At 36.4% G+C, this 22,442-nt stretch overlaps 1 protein-coding gene across 1 annotated transcript in view; it reads right to left on the bottom strand.

Annotated features, from left to right (window-relative positions):
* Positions 1-22,442, bottom strand: part of LOC148945542 (isovaleryl-CoA dehydrogenase, mitochondrial) — a 102,999-nt gene that overhangs the window by 68,078 nt on the left and 12,479 nt on the right. Inside the window, exon 3 of the mRNA XM_089098610.1 lies at positions 165-548. Within this exon, the coding sequence (XP_088954736.1) occupies positions 165-548 (384 nt within the window). The remainder of the gene's footprint in view (positions 1-164; positions 549-22,442) is intronic.

The raw sequence follows: 22,442 nt of genomic DNA, 5'->3' as shown, positions 1-22,442 counted from the left end.
TATTGTGAGAGCAAGGAAAAAATTAAATAAGACATGCTACATAAAATCCAAACAAATCAGAAGATTAGACCATAAATGAAGAATAAATAGATCTCGCAAAAAGTGAAACGAAAAGCAATGAAATAAAAAAGAAATAAAAGAACAAAAATAAAAAAAGAAAATACCACAAGAACATCAGCATCCGGACCATTTGTAATCCAAAATTTATTTCCATTCAATACATAATAGTCATCTTTTTTATCAGCTCGCAATTTCATCGAAACAACATCTGAACCAGCCTCTGGCTCTGACATCGCAAGGGCTCCAATATGCTCACCGGCACACAGTTTTGGGAGAAACTCATGTTTTTGCTCTTCTGTTCCATTTCGATGGATTTGATTTATGCAGAGATTCGAATGTGCTCCATATGAGAGTCCAATAGATCCAGAAACCCGAGACATTTCTTCCATGATTATACAATGGTCCAAATAGCCACCGCCTGTCCCACCATATTCGGATTTGCAAGTGATACCATGAGCTCCAATCTCACCCAACTTCTTCCAAAATTCCTAGAAAGAAACCAGTCAGAAAGCCACCCTCATTAGTGAAAAAAGGATCAACACAAACAGTCAACTTGCCGATACATAAAGTACCAAAGAAATCAAAGTTAAAACATTATTTTACCCCCTGGGCCCATCTTTGGTCTATTCATACTTGAAAACCGCGATTTTCAAAACTTTTTCTTTCAGCTGTTTCACAATCATGAATTAATTAGGACAGTGCCACCTTTTCGTCAGTGTTGCCACGTAAAGTAATTAGTTCAATTTGGCAGCGCTTTTGGTCCATAAAAACCCAAACATTAACAATCTGCTGATTGCAAAAGACAACTAGGAGCAGCATCCCCATCTTATTACTAAAAATCTGATACTATGGCCCACTTTGGTCGCCAAATCACACAGATTAAAAATTCTTTTACTATTCTGGTTCAAACAAGGTAACTTTCTATTAAAATTTTGATAGTGGGAGTGGTATTGGAGGAGCCAAGGGTCAATTTTGATCCTCTTATCATATAGATTAAAATCCTAGCGTGATTCTGCTTCAAACAAGGGGCAATTTACCTACCTAGCAGCTAATCAATTGGCAGTGAGAAGAAGGGTTTTTAGAATGGCCAAATTCCACAATGTTCAAGTAGCAATACAGATTAAAAATCATTGTGCGTTCCTGATTTAAACAATGTGCAACCTCTCTACCTTACTGCTAAAAACATGTCACAGGAGGGGGGAGGGGACTAGGCATAGCTTAGACCTAGCTCCTTTTTACATTAATTCAGGGCTTCATTCATTTTTAATTGAATCTGAAATTAACCCGTTTTCAGAAATTAACTGGTGTATCCCATGTCAGGGGTTAATCACCTTGAACTGCTATGTGACAAAACACGTTGACACCCATAAACATGCAAGATTCTTCACTAACGTGCAGAATGCCTCCCCCTCTTTGGCACGGTGCATCCTTTGATACAACCATGCACCTCTCGTTGAGAAGTGGTGACTAGTCATCAGTATTAAAAAAAAAGGTGTGTGCGTCTTGGTCCAAAAGCGGATTGTCTCACCAGGAGTTACGTTTATAACGTCACTATTAAGATTACAGCAAAGGGTAAGCACCAATTTCTTTAGGAATGAGAGAACTTTTGAATTTTGGGTGGAACATCTGTTACAACTTGTCTGTCTCAAACCCAATCCAGAAAATGAAACAATAAACTCAACTAGAATCATGAGCAAAACGGCTAGTAACACTAACAGCAGAAGGCGAAAGTTTGGTAGATGCAGCCTCTCCCTGTTCTAGAGCCATACTGATCTTCTCTTAAGAATTTATCTACAACATTTTTTAGTCTAATAAATTAGTTGAAAAAAAATTGCAAAATTTAATGACCAAATATTACAAAGAGGTTTTATTTAAACATCAAATAGTTCGTGGTAACGAACTGTAAGTAAGGAACGACCCGGCTCAATAGTAACCGAAACTCTAAAAAACGGGGTTTTGATACCAATAGATACATCAAAAGAATCAGATTTTAATACTGATTTCAAATATATATGTTTCATCAAGTTTAGTCCTACCCATCAAAAGTTACGCGCCTGAGAAAATTTTGCTGATTTTCAAAAACAGGGGGAAAGACCCCTCAAAAGATATAGAACCTTAATGAAAATCGCACCATCTGCAAAATGTGCTCTTGTCTGCTAAAATGTGGAATTTTGTATTTTTTGCCAGAAGAAAGATCACGGATGCGTGTTTATTTGTTTTTGTTTTTTTCCCAGGGGTGATCGTATCGACCAAGTGGTCCTAGAATATCGTGAGAGGTCACATTCGAATGGAAATTAAAAGTTATATTGCCCTTTTTAAGTGACCAAAAAAATGGAGGGCAACTAGGCCCCCTTCCACGCTCATTTTTTTACCAAGGTCACACGATCAAAATTTTGAGATAGCCATTTTGTTCAGCATGGTCGAAAATATAATAAATATGTCTTATAGGATGACTTAATCCCCCAAAGTCCCCAGGGGGAGGGCTGAAAGTTATGAACTTTACCCAATGTTTACAGTATTAATTATTGGGAAGTATACAGACGTTTTAAAGGGTTTTTTTTCTGGTAGTGGGGGGGGGGGTTGTCAGGGATTATGTGGGAGGATTTTTTCATGCAGGAAGTTTTCATGGGGGAAGGGACATTGCTATGAAGGGGGCGCCGGATTTTCCAGCATTATTAAAAAAACAATCAGAAATTAAATAAAAAAATAAACAAGTTTTTCAACTGAAAGTAAGGAGCAACATCAAAACTGAAACCGAACAGAAATTATCAAGTATATGATTGGGTTCGCCCCCTAGTCAATACCTCGCTCTTTAAGCCAGCCAAAGATTTTTTAGTACTTTCATAAGAGCTATTTATTCTAATTAACGGCCTTTGTGCTTAAGGGGTCGTTTTTACACAATTGGAACAAAATTCGAACTTTAGCGTAAAGAGCGAGGAATTGACTAGAAGGCGAACCTCCTAATATACGTATTAAAAATATATGGATATAGAAGCTCGTAACGTAAGTTAATTCGTAAGTTACGTATATTTACTACTAATAAAAACGTTCGTAAATATAATTAAACAACTTTCGAGAAAGCCATTTAACCAAATAAAAGTAAAATTAATATACAGATTTTTTTTAATTATTAAAGTACGGTGAGCCAAAAGGGCACTACCCCTTTGAATTTCAAATCGAATGAGCCCTTTTTCAAGTTTCTACGACAAAGATTTCAATAAAAGCCTTATATGCCTCCAGGGCATAACTTAAAATCTTTGCACTGAGGGTTGTGGGGGAGTGTTCTCCTCAAAAATATGTTTTCCATCTGGAAATCAACTACGCTGAACAAAATGGCTATCTCAAAATTTTTATTGGATGTGTTTGGGGGAAGGATGGGCGCGGGGGGGGGGGATAGGTGCCCTCCAATCACTTTTGACAATTAAAAAGGGCACTAGCCCTTTGAATTTCCAATCGAATGAGCTTTTTTAGAAGTTTCTACAACAAGGCCTTCTTTAAAAACCTTATATGCCCCCAGGGCATAACTTAAAACCTCAAAAACATATTTTCTATCAGAAAACCAACTAACTACGTTGAAGAAAATGGCTCTCTTAAAATTTTGATTGGATGTGTTTGGGGAAATGATGGGCGTGGAGGGGGGGCTAGTTGCCCTCCAATCCCTTTCGACTATTAAAAGGGCAGTAGCCCTTTGAATTATCAATCGAATGAGCCTTTTTTGAAGTTTCTACGACAGCGCCTTCTATAAAAACCTTATATGCCCCCAGGGCAAAACTTAAAACCCTTGCAGTGAGGGTAGTGGGGGAGTGTCCTCCTTAAAAACATATTTTCTATCTGGAAATCAACTACGCTGAATAATATGGCTATCTCGAAATCTTGATTGGATGTGTTTGGGGGAATAATGGACGTTGGAGGAGGGGCTAGTTGCCCTACAATCACTTTCGACTGTTAAAAAAGGTAATAGCCCTTCAAATTTCCCATCGAATGAGCCTGTTTTGAAGTTTCTACGACAACACCTTCTATATTAAACCTTATTAGCCCCCAGGGCATAACTTAAAACCCTTGCCCTGAGGGTTGTGGGGGAGTGTCCTCCTCAGAAACACATTTTCTACCAGGAAATCAACTACGCTGAACAAAATAGCTATCTCGAAATTTTGATTGGATGTGTTTGGGGGAATGATGGGCGTGGGGGGGGGGGGGGCTAGTTGCCCTCCAATTCCTTTCAACTATTCAAAGTGCACTAGAACTCTCAATTTCCAATCGAATGAACACCTTTTGAAGTCTCTACGACAACCCCTTCCATATGAAGTACCCTGCTCTAAAGGAAAAAAAAATAAAGAGTACATTGTGCCAACATTTTTCTTATATGCCCTAAGGGCATAACTTAAAACCCTTGCCTGGAAATCAACTACGCTAAACAAAATGGCTATCTCAAAATTTTGATTGGATGTGTTTGGAGGAATGATGGGCGTGGTCGGGGTCTAGTAGCCCTTCAATCCCTTTCGACTATTAAAAAGGGCGCTGGCCACTCCAATTTCCAATCGAATGAGCCTTTTTCGAAGCTTCTGCGACAACTCCTTCGATACGAAGTGCCTGGGTATGGAGAAAAAAAAACCAAAAACACATTGTGCCACATTGTTCTTTACTTAGGCAGCGATAGCGCGCTGCCTATGATTGATTTGATGTGCTCGAAGAAAATATGGGTTTGACAGGGGGTATAGTTGCCTTCAAGTCACTTATAACTATTAAAAAGTGCAACAGCAATTTCAATTTCGAACTAAACAAGCTTGTTTGAAGTTTTTACAACAATATTTTCTATAAAAGCCATACATACCCCCTGCGCATAACTTAAAACCCTTGCCCAGAGGGTTGTTGGGGAGTGTCCTCCTCAAAAACATATTTTCTATCTGTAAATCAACTACGCTGAACAAAATGGCTATCTAAAATATTGATTGGATGTGTTTTCAGAAAAGATTGGCGCAAGAGGGGGGTTAGTTGCCTTCAAATCACTTTCGACTATTAAAAAGGGCATAAGCCCTTTGAATTTCCAATGGAATGAACCCTTTTCAAGTTTCTACGACAAAGATTTTGATAATAACCTTATATAACCCCGGGGCACAACTTATAACCCTTGCCCTGAAGACTGTGGGGGGAGTGTCCTGCTCAAAGATATGATTTACTGAATTTTGAACTGCGTAGATCAAAACGGGTATCTCAGAATCTTTACTGGATCTTCTAGGGGAAATGGGGAACGTGGAAGGTGTCTTAGTTGCTTTCCAATCACTTTCGACTATTAAAAAGGGCACTAGTCATTTCAATTTCCAATCGAATGAGCCCTTTTTGAAGTTTCTACGACAATGCGTTATATAAAAACCTTATATGTCCCCTGGGCATAATTTACAACCCTTTCCCTGAGGGCAAGGGTTAGGCTAGATTAAGTTAGGTTAGGTTAGCCTACGTACGCGCGCGTACGTAGGCTAACCTAACTTAACCTAACCTAACCTAACTTAATCTAGCCTAACCTAACCTAACTTAAACATGGAGAGATGTTTACTAGCTAACCTAACCTAACCTAACTTAGCTAACCTAACCTAACTTACCTAACCTAACTTAATTAAATCTCTAAGCTAAGATTCTAGGCTAAAACTCTAAGCTAAAACTCTTAACTAAAACTAAACTAAACAATAGCTCTAACTAAAACTCTAAGCTAAGACTCTAAGCTAAAACTATAAAATCTTAACTATAACTAAACTAAATGAAACTTCAACCCTAACTAAAACTCTATTATCTCTTAACTAAAACTAAACTAAACAATAACTCTAACTAAAACTCTAAGCTAAGACTCTAAGCTAAAACTATAAACTCTTAACTATAACTAAACTAAACGAAATTTCAACAAAAACTCTAAGCTATGACTCTATGATAAAACTCAAAACTCTTAACTAAACTAAACTAGAGCTCTAACAAAAAAAAACTCTAAGCTAAGACTTTAAGGTAAAACTCTAAACGCTTAACTAAAACTAAACTAAGCTAGAACTCTAACAAAAAAAAACTCTAAACTACGACTCTAAGCTAAAACTCTAAACCCTTAACTATAACTAAACTAAACTTCAACTCTAAGTAAAACTCTAAGCTAAGACTCCAAGCTAAAACTCTAAACCCTTAACTATAACTAAACTAGAGCTTCAACAAAAACTCTAAGCTAAGACTCTAAGCTAAAAACTCTAAACTCTTAACTAAAACTAAACTAAACTAGAACTATAACAAAAAACTCTAATCTAAGACTCTAAGCTAAAAACTCTAAACTCTTAACTAAAACTAAACTAGAACTCCAACTAAAACTCTAAGCTATGACTCTAAGGTAAAACACCAAGCTCTTAACTAAAACTAAACTAAACTAGAACTCTAACAAAAACTCTAAACTACGACTCTCAGCTAAAAAACTCTAAACTCTTAACTAAAACTAAACTAAACTAAAGCTCTAAGCTAGGTCTCGAAGGTAACTCTAAGTAAAACTCTAAGCTAAGACTCTAAGCTAAAACTCTAAACCCTTAACTATAACTAAACTAGAGCTTCAACAAAAACTCTAAGCTAAGACTCTAAGCTAAAAACTCTAAACTCTTAACTAAAACTAAACTAAACTAGAACTATAACAAAAAAACTCTAAGCTAAGACTCTAAGCTAAAAACTCTAAACTCTTAACTAAAACTAAACTAAACTAGAACTCCAACTAAAACTCTAAGCTATGACTCTAAGGTAAAACACCAAACTATTAACTAAAACTAAACTAAACTAGAACTCTAACAAAAACTCTAAGCTAAGACTCTAAGCTAAAAAAATCTAAAGTCTTAACTAAAACTAAACTAAACTAAAACTCTAAGCTAAGTCTCTAAGTTAAAACTCTACTATATCTAAACTAAACTAGAACTTTAAAAAACACTCAAAGCTAAGACTCTAAGCTAAAACTCTAAACTCTTAACTATTACTAAACTAAACATCAACTCTAACAAAAACTCTAAGCTAAGACTCTAAGCTAAAACTCTAAACTATTAACTAAACTAAACTATAACTTCAACAAAAAAAACTCTAATCTAAGACTCTAAGCTAAAAACTCTAAACTCTTAACTAAAACTAAACTAAATTAGAGCTTCAAAAAAAACTCTAAGCTAAGACTCTAAGCTAAAAACTCTAAACTCTTAACTAAAACTAAACTAGAACTCCAACTAAAACTCTAAGCTATGACTCTAAGGTAAAACACCAAGCTCTTAACTAAAACTAAACTAAACTAGAACTCTAACAAAAACTCTAAACTACGACTCTCAGCTAAAAAACTCTAAACTCTTAACTAAAACTAAACTAAACTAAAACTCTAAGCTAAGTCTCGAAGGTAACTCTAAGTAAAACTCTAAGCTAAAACTCTAAACCCTTAACTATAACTAAACTAGAGCTTCAACAAAAACTCTAAGCTAAGACTCTAAGCTAAAAACTCTAAACTCTTAACTAAAACTAAACTAAACTAGAACTATAACAAAAAAACTCTAAGCTAAGACTCTAAGCTAAAAACTCTAAACTCTTAACTAAAAATAAAATAAACTAGAACTCCAAATAAAACTCTAAGCTATGACTCTAAGGTAAAACACCAAACTCTTAACTAAAACTAAACTAAACTAGAACTCTAACAAAAACTCTAAACTAAGACTCCTAGATAAAAAACACGAAACCCTTGAAAATACCTATCCAATCCGAGAATTCTATTCTAATACTCGAAGACAAGACTCCGAATTTTTAACTGTATCTAAAGTTAAATGGAACTCTAACAAAAACACCGGGCTAGAAATCTAAGCTAAAAACTCAAAACTATTATATGTAAATAAACTAAACATCAACTCTAAAAAAAACTCTAAGATAAGACTATAATATAAAACTATAAAATATTAAATAAAATAAACTATAACTTCAACAAAAAAAACTATAATCTAATACTATAAGATAAAAAATCTAAACTATTAAATAAAAATAAACTAAATTAGAGCTTCAAAAAAAACTCTAAGCTAATACTCTAAGCTAAAAAAACTAAACTCTTAAATAAAACTAAACTAAAATAGAGCTCTAACAAAAACTATAAGCTAAGACTCTAAGCTAAAAAACTCTAAACACTTAACTAAAACTAAACTAAAATAAAACTCTAAGATAATTATCTAAGTCAATACTCTAAAATATTAACTATATCTAAACTAAACTAGAACTATAACAAAAACTATAAGATAAGACTCTAAGCTAAAACTCTAAACTCTTAACTATTACTAAACTAAACTAGAACTCTAACAAAAACTCTAAACTAAGACTCTAATCTAAAACTTTAAACTATTAACTAAACTAAACTAGAACTTCAACAAAAAAAAACTCTAAGCTATGACTCTAAGCTAAAAACACTAAACTCTTAATTAAAACTAAACTAAACTAGAAATCTAACAAAAACTCTAAGCTAGGACTCTAAGATAAAACTCTAAACTCTTAACTAAAACTAAACTAGAACTCTAACTGAAACTCAAAGGTAAAACATCAAACTCATAACTAAATTAAACTAAACTAGAACTCTAACTGAAACTCAAAGGTAAAACATCAAACTCTAAACTAAAATTAAACTAAACTAGAACTCTAACAAAAACTCTAAGCTAAGACTCTAAGATAAAAATCGAAACTCTTAACTAAAACTTAACTAAACTACAATTTTAAGTAAGACTCTAAGCTAAGACTCTAAGCAAAAAACTAAAGTATAGACTGTAACTAAACTAAACTAGAACTCTAGCAAAAAATCTAAGCTAAAACTCTAAACCCTTAACTATAAGTAAAGTAAGCTTCAATTTTAACTAAAACTCTAAGCTATGACTCTAAACTCTTAACTAAAATTTAACTAAACTAGAACTTCAACAAAACTCTAAGCTATGACAAGGTAAACCACGAAAAATGGGTTTAGAAGGGACATTAAGAAAATAAGTTGCTCTGAAATGCCTTTTGAAAGGTATTTCTTGGTGTTGAGATATCCAAAAAGCTGTAAAGTAAAGTTGTGGGTGAAAAGGATGGTTTCTTCATCTTGTAAAATGGGTTTAGGAAGGACATTAAGAAAGAAACTTGCTCTGGAATGCCTTTTGAAAAGTATTGCTTGGCGTTGAGGTATCCAAAAAGTTGTAAAGTAAAGTTGTGGGTGAAAAGGATGGGTACTTCAAGTTGGAAAATAGGTTTAGAAGGGACATTAAGAAAAGAAGCTGCTCTGGAATGTCCTTTGAAAGGTATTTCTTGGTGTTGAGATATCCAAAAAGCTGTAAAGTAAAACTGTGAGCGAAAAGGACGGATGCTTCAACTTGTAAAATGGGTTTAGAAGGGACATTAAGAAAAGACCTTGCTGTGAAATGCCTTTTGAAAAGTAGTGCTTGGTGTTGAGATATCAAAAAAGCTGTAAAGTAAAGTTGTGGGTGAAAAGACTGGGTACTTCAAGTTGGAAAATGGGTTTAGAAGTGACATTAAGAAAAGAAGTTGCTCTGAAATGCCTTTTGAAAGGTATTTCTTGGTGTTGAGATATCTTATAGCAAAATATTATTTTCTCCTTACAGTTAATTACTACGACCTATTCACCATATCTCTTTGATTAGCCTACTTCATCTAAACCCAGTGAAAACACCCATATGCATACGTTTTTAACCTCCGTTAAACCATGAGCTACACTTTCAACCTTAAGTATCAAGGACACCTAAAATGAAAACTAATTCATTAAATTGGTCAAGTGCAAACTTACACAGCCATATACGTCTTAAATTAGTGTGAAAAACCGATAATTCATTTTTTAAGGAGAAAGATCGCCAGTTTACATAATGTATTCCAATAGGAAAGTTCGTGACCAATTTCAAAATAAAGAACGTGTGCTGTTAAACAGCAGAAAATGACCAAAAAATAAATAAATCAGCATATAGCCTTAGAAAGAGTTGTTTCCTTGTATGTTCGAGCAAAACAGAAATCAGAACCAAGTTCAGCAAAGCTCTTTTTTTTGAAAAATACTTTTAAGGAATGCTTCTTGAAAAGAGCTTGGCTAGACTAGGCCTAGTCTTGATGTTACTAGGATTTTTGGCATTCCAGGATCTTTTAACCATGAAGCAGTTTAAAGGTAAACATTAATGATTCTAAAAGAAAGTATCAATATATAGGCTACCCTATTGGTAGTTTTGCAGACCTGATGACTTCCATTGATAGCCTACCTTATGTAAGCTAAGGTAAGACACCTAGTAGGCTGTGCGATTTGCTTGAATATTTAGATATAAATCTACCTCATAGTTATTACATAATAGTAGCATATACCTTTTATGCTTTTCTTATATTAGATATACAAATTACTTGGGTGAGCATTGCTTGACTAAGCAACTTTAAGCGACAAATATTGTCATTTACTCTTATAAACAAAGCACTATAAAGTCAAAATAATAGACAATTTTTAAACATCAAATTATTATAGAGAAACAGGAATAAAGTTATACAGGATACTTTTTGGTTTTTTTATTTAATATATGATCCACTAAAATGTCATACAAAAGAAATTACATTACCCCACTAATACATAGAGACAACAACAAAGTCATACAGATGGCTTTTCATAGTTCCAAATGCAGTTCAGGCAACTTGGTGGTCAAATATCAATCCTAAAACTTAGTCAACCTACCTGAGAATTGATGTGGCCAGGAAAATTAGGCTCAGGATGCTTCTTCATCAGCAAGTTCTGTAGACATTGTATGTTATCAGTCAACCCAAAAAACTGAGTCATCTCTATTGTAATGTTTTCCTTGTATATTCGAGCAAAACAGAAATCAGAACCAAGTTCAGCAAAGCTCTTTTCTTTGAAAAATACTTTTAAGAAATGCTTCTTGAAAAAAGCTTCGTTAGACAAGGCCTATCCTTGATGTCATTACGAATTTTGGCATACCAGGATCTTTTAACCATGAAGCAGCTTAAAGGTAAACATTAATGATTCTACAAGAAAGTAACAATATATAGGCTACCCTACTGGAAGTTTTGCAGACCTGATGACTTCCACTGATAGCCTACCTTATGTAAGCTAAGGTTATACACCTAGTAGGCTGTGTGATTTGCTTGAATATTTAGATATAAATCTATCTCATAGTTATTACATAATAGTAGCATATACCTTTTATGATTTTTTATATTAGATATACAAATTACTTGGGTGAGCATTGTTTGACTAAGCAACAAATATTGTCATTTACTCTTATAAACAAAGCACTATAAAGTCAAAACAATAGACAATTTTTAAACATCAAATTATTATAGAGAAACAGGAATAAAGTTATACAGAATACTTTTTGGTTTTCTTATTTAATATATGATCCACTAAAATGCCATACAAAAGAAATTACATTACCCCACTAATACATAGAGACTACAACAAAGTCATACAGATGGCTTTTCATAGTTCCAAATGCAGTTCAGGCAACTTGGTGGTCACATATCAATCCTAAAACTTAGTCAACCTACCTGAGAATTGATGTGGCCAGGAAAATTAGGCTCAGGATGCTTCTTCATCAGCAAGTTCTGTAGACATTGTCTGTTATGAGTCAACCCAAAAATCTTAGTCATCTCTATTGTAATGTTTTCCTTGTATATTCGAGCAAAACAGAAATCAGAACCAAGTTCAGCAAAGCTCTTTTCTTTGAAAAATACTTTTAAGGAATGCTTCTTGAAAAGAGCTTGGCTAGACTAGGCTTAGCCTTGATGTTACTAGGATTTTTGGCATACCAGGATCTTTTAACCATGAAGCAGTTTAAAGGTAAACATTAATGATTCTAAAAGAAAGTATCAATATATAGGCTACCCTATTGGTAGTTTTGCAGACCTGATGACTTCCACTGATAGCCTACCTTATGTAAGCCAAGGTAAGACACTTAGTAGGCTTTGGGATTTGCTTGAATATTTAGATATAAATCTACCTCATAGTTATTACATAATAGTAGCATATACCTTTTATGCTTTTTTTATATTAGATATACAAAAAGCAGTATAGTAAAGTTGTGGGTGAAAAGGATGGCTACTTCAACTTGTAGAATGGGTTTAGGATAGACATTAAGAAAATAGCTTGTTCTGAAAAGATATAATAAAGCCATAAAAAAGTATTAAAAAATGGGGGCTCAGGGGCCTTTGGGGCGCCGGGGGTCCTTTGGGAGGCCGGGGGACCTTTGAGGACCGGGGGCTTCCTTCGGGAGCCTGGGAAACCTTTGGGGATCGGGGGCTTCCTTCGGGGTTGGGGTAGGGGGATCGGAGCCCTTTGGGGTTGAGGTAGAGGACCTCACAACGCTGTTCAAATACAACTTGTGTATTATAACGACCACAGAGTTTCACCTTCAGATCCTCTTCTAAAACATCTTTTAAAATCATCTTTTAAAATGTCTCTAACTGTTTCGCAGAAATAATTCCCTAAAATGTCTAAAACGGTATCGCCCAAATAACCCCTAAACGTAATTTATGCGTATTCCTTTTGTTTTTGGCATCCCTGCTCTGTCACATTTCAAATTACTAAGAAACCCTTTCGTGAATCAATAATTCCCCTTAGAAACAACAAATTAATTCCCCTTTCGTGAGTCAATAATTCCCTTAGAAACAACAAATTAATTCCCCTTTCGTGACAAATCAATCAACCATGACATCATCTGTCAGACATTAAAAAAACTTCACCCCGGAAACAATTCTTCTGGTCGAACTCCAAAGATATTAATAAATTTTGCCCCGGAAACAATTCTCTTGGAAATTTTATTTGATGTTTTTCTCAGATGTCAACATCAATTTATGTCTGTTTTTTCATTTTCACTGACAAAAACCATAACAACAACAACAAATCAATTGATCTTGAACGAAGTGTCAATGACCCTGTTCCCCATTAGACTCAATAATCCAGAAAACATCCATCAAAGTGAGAAAAATCATGTTTTTTCATTCTCACTGACAAAAACCATAAAACAGACATAAATTGATGTTGACATCCATGAAAAACATCAAATAAATTGACCAACACTCATAACCGTCCAAGAAACATCCATAAAAGTGAGAAAATTCCTGTTTTTTCATTCTCACTGACAAAAACCATAAAAAAGACATAAATTGCTGTTGACATCCATGAAAAACATCAAATAAATTGACCAACACTCATAACCGTCCAAGAAACATCCATCAAAGTGAGAAAAATCCTGTTTTTTCATTCTCACTGACAAAAACCATAAAACAGACATGAATTACTGTTGACTTCCATGAAAAACATCAAATAAATTGACCAACACTCATAACCGTCCAAGAAACATCCATAAAAGTGAGAAAATTCCTGTTTTTTCAAGTGAGAAAAATTCAGTTTTTTTATTCTCAGTGAGAAAACCATCTCCCTAGGGACTCTATGCCCATATATGGTGCCCCGTTTGTATCAATAGAGGCCTTTCTACTCCTTGCACTGAGGGATCTGAGGGGGTTACCATCCTAAAAGACCTAATTTCCAGAACGCTCAACTATGTTGAACAAAATGGATATCTCAAATTTTGATTGGATGTATTTGGGAAAATGGTGGGCGTCAGAGGGGCGTTAGTCGCTATCCAATTACTTTCAACTATTAAAAAAGCCACTAGCCCTTTCAATTTCCAATTGAATGAGCTCTTTTGAAGTTTCTACGACAGCGCTATCAATAAAAACTTTATATGCCCCAGGGCAAACTTATAACCCTTGTTGCCCTCAAATCACTTTTGACTATTAAAAAGGGTACTAACCCTTTGAATTTAAAATCGAATGAACCCTTTTACAAGTTTTCTACGACAAAGATTTCAATAAAAACCTTATATACCTCCAGGGCATAACTTATAGTCCATGCCCTGAGGGTTGTGGGGGAGTGTCCTCCTCAAAAATATGTTTTCCATCTGGAAATCAACTACGCTGAACAAAATGGCTATCTAAAAATTTTTATTGGATGTCTTTGGGGGAATTATGGGTGTGGGGGGGGGGGGCTAGTTGCCCTCCAATCACTTTCGACTATTAAAAAGGGCACTAGCCCTATGAATTTCCAATTGAATCAGCCTATTTTGAAGTTTCTACGACAAAGCCTTGTATAAAAACCTTATATGCCCCCAGGGCATAACTTAAAACCCTTGCCCTGAGGGTTGTGGGGGAGTGTCCTCCTTAGAAACACATTTTCTATCTGAAAATCAACTACGCTGAACAAAATCACTATCTCAAAATTTTGATTGGATGTGTTTTGGGGAATGATGGGCGTGGGGGGGCTATTTGCCCTCCAATCACTTAAGACTACTAAAAAGGGCACTAGCCACTCCAATTTCCAATCGAATGACCCCTTTTCGAAGTTTCTACGGCAACTCCTTTGATACGAAGTGCCCGGATATGGAGAACCAAAAAAAAAACAAATTGTGCCCACATCGTTAGTCATTATCCAATCACTTTCAACTATTAAAAAAGGCACTAGCCCTTTCAATTTCCAATTGAATGAGCCCTTGTGAAGTTTCTACAACAGTACTTTCAATAAAAACTTTATATACCCCAGGGCATAACTTACAACCCTTACACTGAGGGCTCTGAGGGGCTATCATCCTAAAAGACCTAATTTCCAGAACTTTCAACTACGTTGAACAAAATGGATATCTCAAAATTTTAATTCAATGTGTTTGGGAAAATGGTGGGCGTGAGAGGGGCGTTAGTCGCTATCCAATCACTTTCAATTATTAAAAAAGGCACTAGCCCTTTCAATTTCCGCTTGAATGAGCCCTTTTGAAGTTTCTACGACAACGCTTTCAATAAAAACTTCATATGCCCCAAGGGCATAACTTACAATCCTTGCCCTGAGGGCTGTGGGGGGAGGGGCTGTCATCTTTAAAGAGCTAATTTCTGAAACTTTCGAGTTCGTTTAACTAAATGACTATATAAAAATTTTTATTATATGTGTTTGGATCAAAGGTGGCGTCAGAAGGGGATTAGTTATCCTGCAATCACTTTCGACTGTTAAAAAGGGCACTAGACCTTTGAGTTCCTAATCAAATAAGCCCTCTGTCAAGTTTCTACGACAAAGATTTCAATAAAAACCTTATATGCCCCCAGGACATAACTTACAACCCTTGCCCTGAGGGCTGGGGGGGGAATGGTTGTCATCCTTAAAGACCTAATTTCCAAAACTTTCAACTACGTTGAATAAAATGACTATATAAAAATTTGGATTGGATGTGTTTGGGGAAAAGGTGGGCATGAGAGGGGGGTTAGTTGCCCTCAAATCACTTTTGACTATTAAAAAGGGTACTAGCCCTTTAATTTCAAGTCAAATGAACCCTTTTCAAGTTTCTACGACAAAGATTTTGATAATAACCTTATATAACCCCGGGGCACAACTTATAACCCTTGCCCTGAAGACTGTGGGGGGAGTGTCCTGCTCAAAGGTATAATTTCCTGAACTTTGAACTGCGTGGAACAAATGGCTATCTCAAAATCTTTATTGGATGTTTGGGGAAATGGTGGGCGTGGAAGGGGTGTTAGTTGCTTTCCAATCACTTTCGACTATTAAAAGGGCACTAGTAATTTCAATTTCCAATCGAATGAGCCCTTTTTGAAATTTCTACGACAACGCGTTATATAAAAACCTTATATATCCCCTGGGCATAATTTACAACCCTTGCCCTGAGGGCTGTGGGGGGGGGGGTGTTTGTCATCCTCAAGGACCTAATTTCTAGAACATAAAACTACGCTGAATAAAATGGCTATCTTAAAGTTTTGATTAGACGTGTTTGGGGAAAAGGTAGGCGTGAGAGGCGGATTAGTTGCCCTCCAATCACTTTCAACTATTTAAAGGGGAACTAGCCCTTTGAATTTCCAATCGAATGAGCCTTTTTTAAAGTTTCTACGACAAAGCCTTCTATAAGAAACCTTATATGCCCCCAGGGCCTAACTTACAACCCTTGCCCTAAGGGCTTGCCCGAAGGGGGACTGTCCTCAAAAATATAATTTCTATCTGGAAATCGATTACGCTGAACAAAATGGCTATCTCAAAATTTTGATTGGATGTGTTTCGGGAAATAGTGGGCGTGGAAGGGGTGCTAGTAAACTTCCAATCACTCTCGACTATTAAAAAGAACACAAGCCACTCCAATTTCAATTGAATGACCGCTTTTCGAAGTTTCTACGACAACTTCTTTGATACGAAGTGCCCTGCCCTAAAGAAAAAAAATAAATGATACATCATGCCAACATCGTTCTTATAGGCCCCCAGGGCATAACTTAAAATCCTTGCCCTGAGGACTGTGGGGGAGTGTCCTCCTCTTTACTTAGTCCCCGTTTCTTGTCTCGTTCTCAAGTGTCCCCGTTCCTTACTTAGGCAGCGCGATCGCGCTGCTTATGATTTATGCAACAACTTTCTATATAAACCTTATATGCCCCCAGGGCACAACTTACAACCCTTGCACTGAGGGCTCTGAGGGGGTTATCATCCTAAAAGACCTAATTTCCAGAACGTTCAACTATGTTGAACAAAATGTATATCTCAAAATTTTGATTGGATGTGTTTTGGAAAATGGTGAGCGTGAGAGGGGAGTTAGTCGCTATCCAATCACATTCAACTATTAAAAAAGGCACTAGCCCTTTTAATTTCCAATTAAATGAGCACTTATGAACTTTCTACAATAACGCTTTCAATAAAAACTTCATATGTCCCAGGGCATAACTTATAACCCTTGCACTGAGGTCTCTGAGGGGGTTATCATCCTAAAAGACCTATTTTCCAGAACTTTCAACTACGTTGAACAAAATGGATATCTCAAAATTTTATTTCAATTTGTTTGGTAAAATGGTGGGCGTGAGAGGGGCGTTTGTTGCTATCCAATCACTTTCAACTATTAAAAAGGCACTAACCCTCTCAATTTCCAATTGAATGAGCCCTATTCAAGTTTCTACCACAACGCTTTCAATAAAAAACTTTATATGCCCCCAGGGCATAACTTACAACCCATGCCCTGAGGGCTGTGGGGGGAGGGGTTGTCCTCCTTAAAGACCTAATTTCCCGAACTTTCAACTACGTTGAACAAAATGGCTATCTCAAAATTTTAATTCGATGTGTTTGGGAAAATAATGGGCATGAGAGGGGCTATCCAATCACTTTCAACTATTAAAAAAGGAACTAGCCCTTTCAATTTCCAATTGAATGAGCCCTTTTTAAGTTTCTACGACAACGCTTTCAATAAAAAACCGTATATGGCCCTCAGGCTTAAAGTACAGATCGAATCCTGATAGCTGTGGGGGAAGGTTTTGCTATTCTCAAAGATCTTCGGTCCAAAACTTCCAAGTGCGTTGAGCTACATGGCCGACCAAAAATTTTGCGTGGATGTGTTTGGAAACCAGTCGGGCATGAGGAACGGGTTAGTTGCCTTCCGAACACTTTCGACAATCAGAAAGGGCACTAAATTTTAAAATCTCAAATTAAAGGATCCCTTTTTGGAGTTTCTACGACAACTCCTTCGATACGAACTGCCCGGATATGGAGAACCAAAAAAAAAAAAATTGTGCCCACATCGTTAGTCACTATCCAATCAATTTCAACTATTAAAAAAGGCACTATCCTTTTCAATTCCAATTGAATGAGCTCTTTTGAAGTTTCTACGATAGCACTTTCAATAAAAACTTTATATACCCCAGGGCATAACTTACAACCCTTGCACTGAGGGCTCTGAGAGGGTTATAATCCTAATGCCTATGATTTATGCAACAACTTTCTATATAAACCTTATATGCCCCCAGGGCATAACTTACAACCCTTGCACTGAGGGCTCTGAGGGGGTTATCATCCTAAAAGACCTAATTTCCAGAACGCTCAACAACGTTGAACAAAATGCATATCTCAAAATTTTGATTGGATGTGTTTTGGAAAATGGTGGGCGTGAGAGGGGCGTTAGTCGCTATCCAATCACTTTCAACTATTAAAAAAGGCACTAGCCCTTTCAATTTCCAATTGAATGAGCTCTTTAGAAGTTTCTACGACAGCTCTTTCAATGAACACTTTATATGCCCCAGGGCATAACTTACAACCCTTGCACTGAGGGCTCTGAGGGGGTTATCATCCTAAAATACCTAATTTCCAGAGCTTTTAACTACGTTGAACAAAATGGATATCTCAAAATTTTAAGTTGATGTGTTTGGGAAAACGGTGGGCGTGAGAGGGGCGTTTGTCGCTATCCAATCATTTTCAACTATTGAAAAGGGCACTAGCCCTTTCAGTGTCCAATTGAATGAGCCCTTTTGAAATCTTTACGACAAAATTTTCAAAAACAAATTTATTTGCCCCTAGGGTATAACTTGCAACCCCAACACAGAAGGATGTGGAGGGAGAGGTCGTCATCCTTAAAGATCTAATTTCCAAAATTTTCAGCTACTTTGAAAAAAATGGCTATCTAAAATTACGATTGGATGTGTCTGAAGAAAAGGTGGGCATGAGAGGGGGGCTTGATGCCCCCCAATCCATTTCGACTATAAAAAAGGGTACTAACCCTTTGAATTTCAAATCGAATGAGCCCTTTTTCAAGTTTTCTACGACAAAGTTTTCAATACAAATCTTATATGCCCCCAGGGCATAACTTATAATCCTTGCCCTGAGGGTTGTGGGGGAGTATCCTCCTCAGAAATATGTTTTCCATCTGTAAATCAACTACCCTGAACAAAGTGGCTATCTCAAATTTTTTATTGGATGTCTTTGGGGGACTTGTGGGTGTGGGGGGGGGGGCTAGTTGCCCTCCAATCACTTTCGACTATTAAAAAGGGCACTAGCCCTATGAATTTCCAATCGAATGAGCATTTTTTGAAGTTTCTACGACAAAGCCTTCTATAAAAAACCTTATATGCCCCCAGGGCATAACTTAAAACCCTTGCCCTGAGGGTTGTGGGGGAGTGTCCTCCTCAAAAACATATTTTCTATCTGGAAATCAACTACGCTGAACAAAATGGCTCTCTCGAAATTTTGATTGGATGTGTTTGGGGGAATGATGGGCGTGGGGGGGCTAGTTGCCCTCCAGTCACTTTCGACTATTAAAAAGGGCACTAGCCACTCCAATTTCCAATCGAATGACCCCTTTTCGGAGTTTCTACGACAACTCCTTCGATACGAAGTGCCCGGATATAGAGAACCAAAAAAAACAAATTGTGCCCACATCGTTAGTCACTATCCAATCACTTTCAACTATTAAAAAAGGCACTAGCCTTTTCAATTCCAATTGAATGAGCTCTTTTGAAGTTTCTACGACAGTACTTTCAATAAAAAACTTTATATGCCCCCAGGGCATAACTTATAACCCTTGCCCTGAGGGCTGTGGGGGGAGGGGTTGTCATACATAATGACCTAATGTCTAAAAAATTCTACTAAACTGAACAAAATGGCTTTCCAAAAATTTTGATTGGATATTTTTGGGGGAAAGGTGTGCGTTATAGGGGGGTCAGTTGTCCTCAAATAACTTTTGACTACTAAAAAGGATACTAACCCTTTGAATTTCAAATCGAATGAGCCCTTTTTCAAGTTTTCTACGACAAAGATTTCTATACAAACCTTATATGCCCCCAGGGCATAACTTATAATCCTTGCCCTGAGGGTTGTGTCCTCCTCAAAAATGTTTTCCATCTGGAAATCAACTACGCTTAACAAAATGGCTATCTAAAAATTTTTATTGGTTGTCTTTGGGGGAATTAGGGGGGGGGGGGGGGGGGGCTAGTTGCCCTCCAATCACTTTCGACTATTAAAAAGGGCACTAGCCCTTTGAATTTCCAATCGAATGAGCATTTTTTGAAGTTTCTACGACAAAGCCTTCTATAAAAACCTTATATGCCCCCAGGGCATAAATTAAACCCCTTGCCCGGTGGGTTGTGGGGGATTGTCCTCCTTAAAAACATATTTAAGCTGTGAAAATCACCTACGCGGAACGAACTGGATCTCTCGAAATGGGTATGGGATGGGTGTGGAGGACGGATGGGCGTGGGGGGGCGAGTTACCGTCCAATCACTTTCGACTATGAAAAAGGGCACTAGCCACTCCAATTTCCAATCGAATGAGCCCTTTTCGGAGTTTCTACGAAAATTCCTTCGATACGAAGTGCCCGGATATGGAGAACCAAAAAAAAACAAATTGTGCCCACATCGTTAGTCACTATCCAATCAATTTCAACTATTAAAAAAGGCACTATCCTTTTCAATTCCAATTGAATGAGCTCTTTTGAAGTTTCTACGACAGAACTTTCTATAAAAACCTTATATGCCCCCAGGGCATAACTTACAACCCTTGCACTGAGGGCTCTGAGTGGGTTATAATCCTAAAAGACCTAATTTCCAGAACTATCACCTACGTTGAACAAAATAGATAACTCAAAATTTTAATTGGATGTGTTTGGGAAAATGGTGAGCGTGAGAGGGGCGTTAGTAGCCCTCCAATCACTTTCAACTGTTAAAAAAGGCACTAGCCCTTTCGATTTCCGCTTGAATGAGCGCTTTTGAAGTTTCTACGACTTTGCTTTCAATAAAAACTTTATATGCCCCCAGGGCATAACTTAAAACCCTTGCCCCGAGGGCTTTGGTGGGGAGCGGGGTTGTCATATTTAAAGACCGAATTTCCAAAACTTTCAACTACGTTTAATAAAATGGCTATGTGAAAATTTTGATTGGATGTGTTTGGGGAAATGATGGGCGTGGAGGGGGGGGGGGGCTAGTTGCCCTCCAATCACTTTCGACTATTAAAAAGGGCACTAGCTCTTTGAATTTCAAATCGAATGAGCCTTATTTGAAGTTTCTACGATATCACTTTCTATGATAACCTTGTATTCACCCAGGTCATAAATTACAACCCTTTCCCTGAGGGTTGTGGGGGAGTTTTCTCCACAGAAACGCATTTGACAACTTAAACTTAACTAGGCAGAACAAAACAGATTTCTCCCTATTTTGATTGGTTGTGTTTGGGGGAAAGACAGGCATGGGGGGGCTAGTTGCCCTCCAATCACTTTCGACTATTAAAAAGGGCACTAGCCCTTTGAATTTACAATGGAATGAGCCTCTTTTGAAGTTTCTACGACAACGCCTTCTGTAAAAACCTTATATGCCCCCAGGGCATAACTTAAAACCCTTTCCCTGCGGGTTGTGGGGGAGTGTTTGTGTTTGGGGGAATGATGGGCGTGGGGGGGGGCTAGTTGCCCTCCAATCCCTTTCGACTATTAAAAAGGGCACTACTCCAACTTCCAATCGAATGAGCCCTTTTCGAAGTTTATACGACAACTCCTTTGATACGAAGTGCCCGGGTATGGAGAACCAAAAAAAACACACATTGTGCCCACATCGTTCTTTACTTAGGCAGCACTAACGCGCTGCCTATGATTTACTGACTGACAGGGTAACTTTTATTTACGGGGCATGGGCTGTAAGTTATGCAAGTTGCTTATTGTTGCTTTGGTCATTTTTTTTTTTTTTTGCTTGTGATGCTTTGTTTACCTTATTACTTAGCTACATTGATACTAGTTTTGATACTAAGATGAAACTTTAATTTTGAAAAAAAAATTGATTTTGAAATGGGGAACGTTGAAAAACTTGAAACCTTTGGACATAAAAAACAAACAGAAATTAAGTTAAAAAACAAATTAAGAAAAAGAATTTTTTCAAAGAAAAATAAAGGCCATATTAAATTTAAGATCTGAAGAAACAGAAACATATAATAACTCAAACTCAAAACGACCATATATTACTATTAAAGAATAAATGAAACCCAATACAAACATATATTAAATAAACAATCATAAAAAAAATACATACCACAACTACTTATATAAATGAATAAACGAGTAAAACTTAAATTGAATATACAAATCAAGGTAAAAACGAACAAAAATCCTTTACTATTGAAGTATAGATGAAACTCAAAACAAACAGAAATTGAATAAACAATCATAACAAGCAAACATACAACACGTATTAATATAAATGAATAAATAAATCTTAAAGCGGAAAAACATAAACTAAATATGCAATCAAGCTTAAAAAGAGCACAAATCACTACAAACAAGTGTTTGAGTAATGCCTCCTTCCCTAACTGTAAAAGTCTAAAACCTAATGCCTCATTGGCGCTTTACAAAAAACTATGTGTGTCTTGAATAGTCTTGGAAAGAACTACCGTAATAAAATTAAACTAGATATTTGATATATAGATATTTGTAAGATATAGATATTTGTAGTACATTGTAATACTAGATATAGATATTTGTAATACAGTTTAGTATTAATAAAATGATTGATTGATTGATTGATTGATTGATTGATTGATATATAATGATCAATCGATGAAA

The sequence above is a fragment of the Artemia sp. Qi Xiang Cuo genome, chromosome 13 (genome assembly GCF_049724085.1).
Source record: "Artemia sp. Qi Xiang Cuo chromosome 13, ASM4972408v1, whole genome shotgun sequence".
NCBI classification, from domain to species: Eukaryota; Metazoa; Arthropoda; class Branchiopoda; order Anostraca; family Artemiidae; genus Artemia; species Artemia sp. Qi Xiang Cuo.
This window is presented reverse-complemented; position numbering and strand designations above follow the sequence as displayed.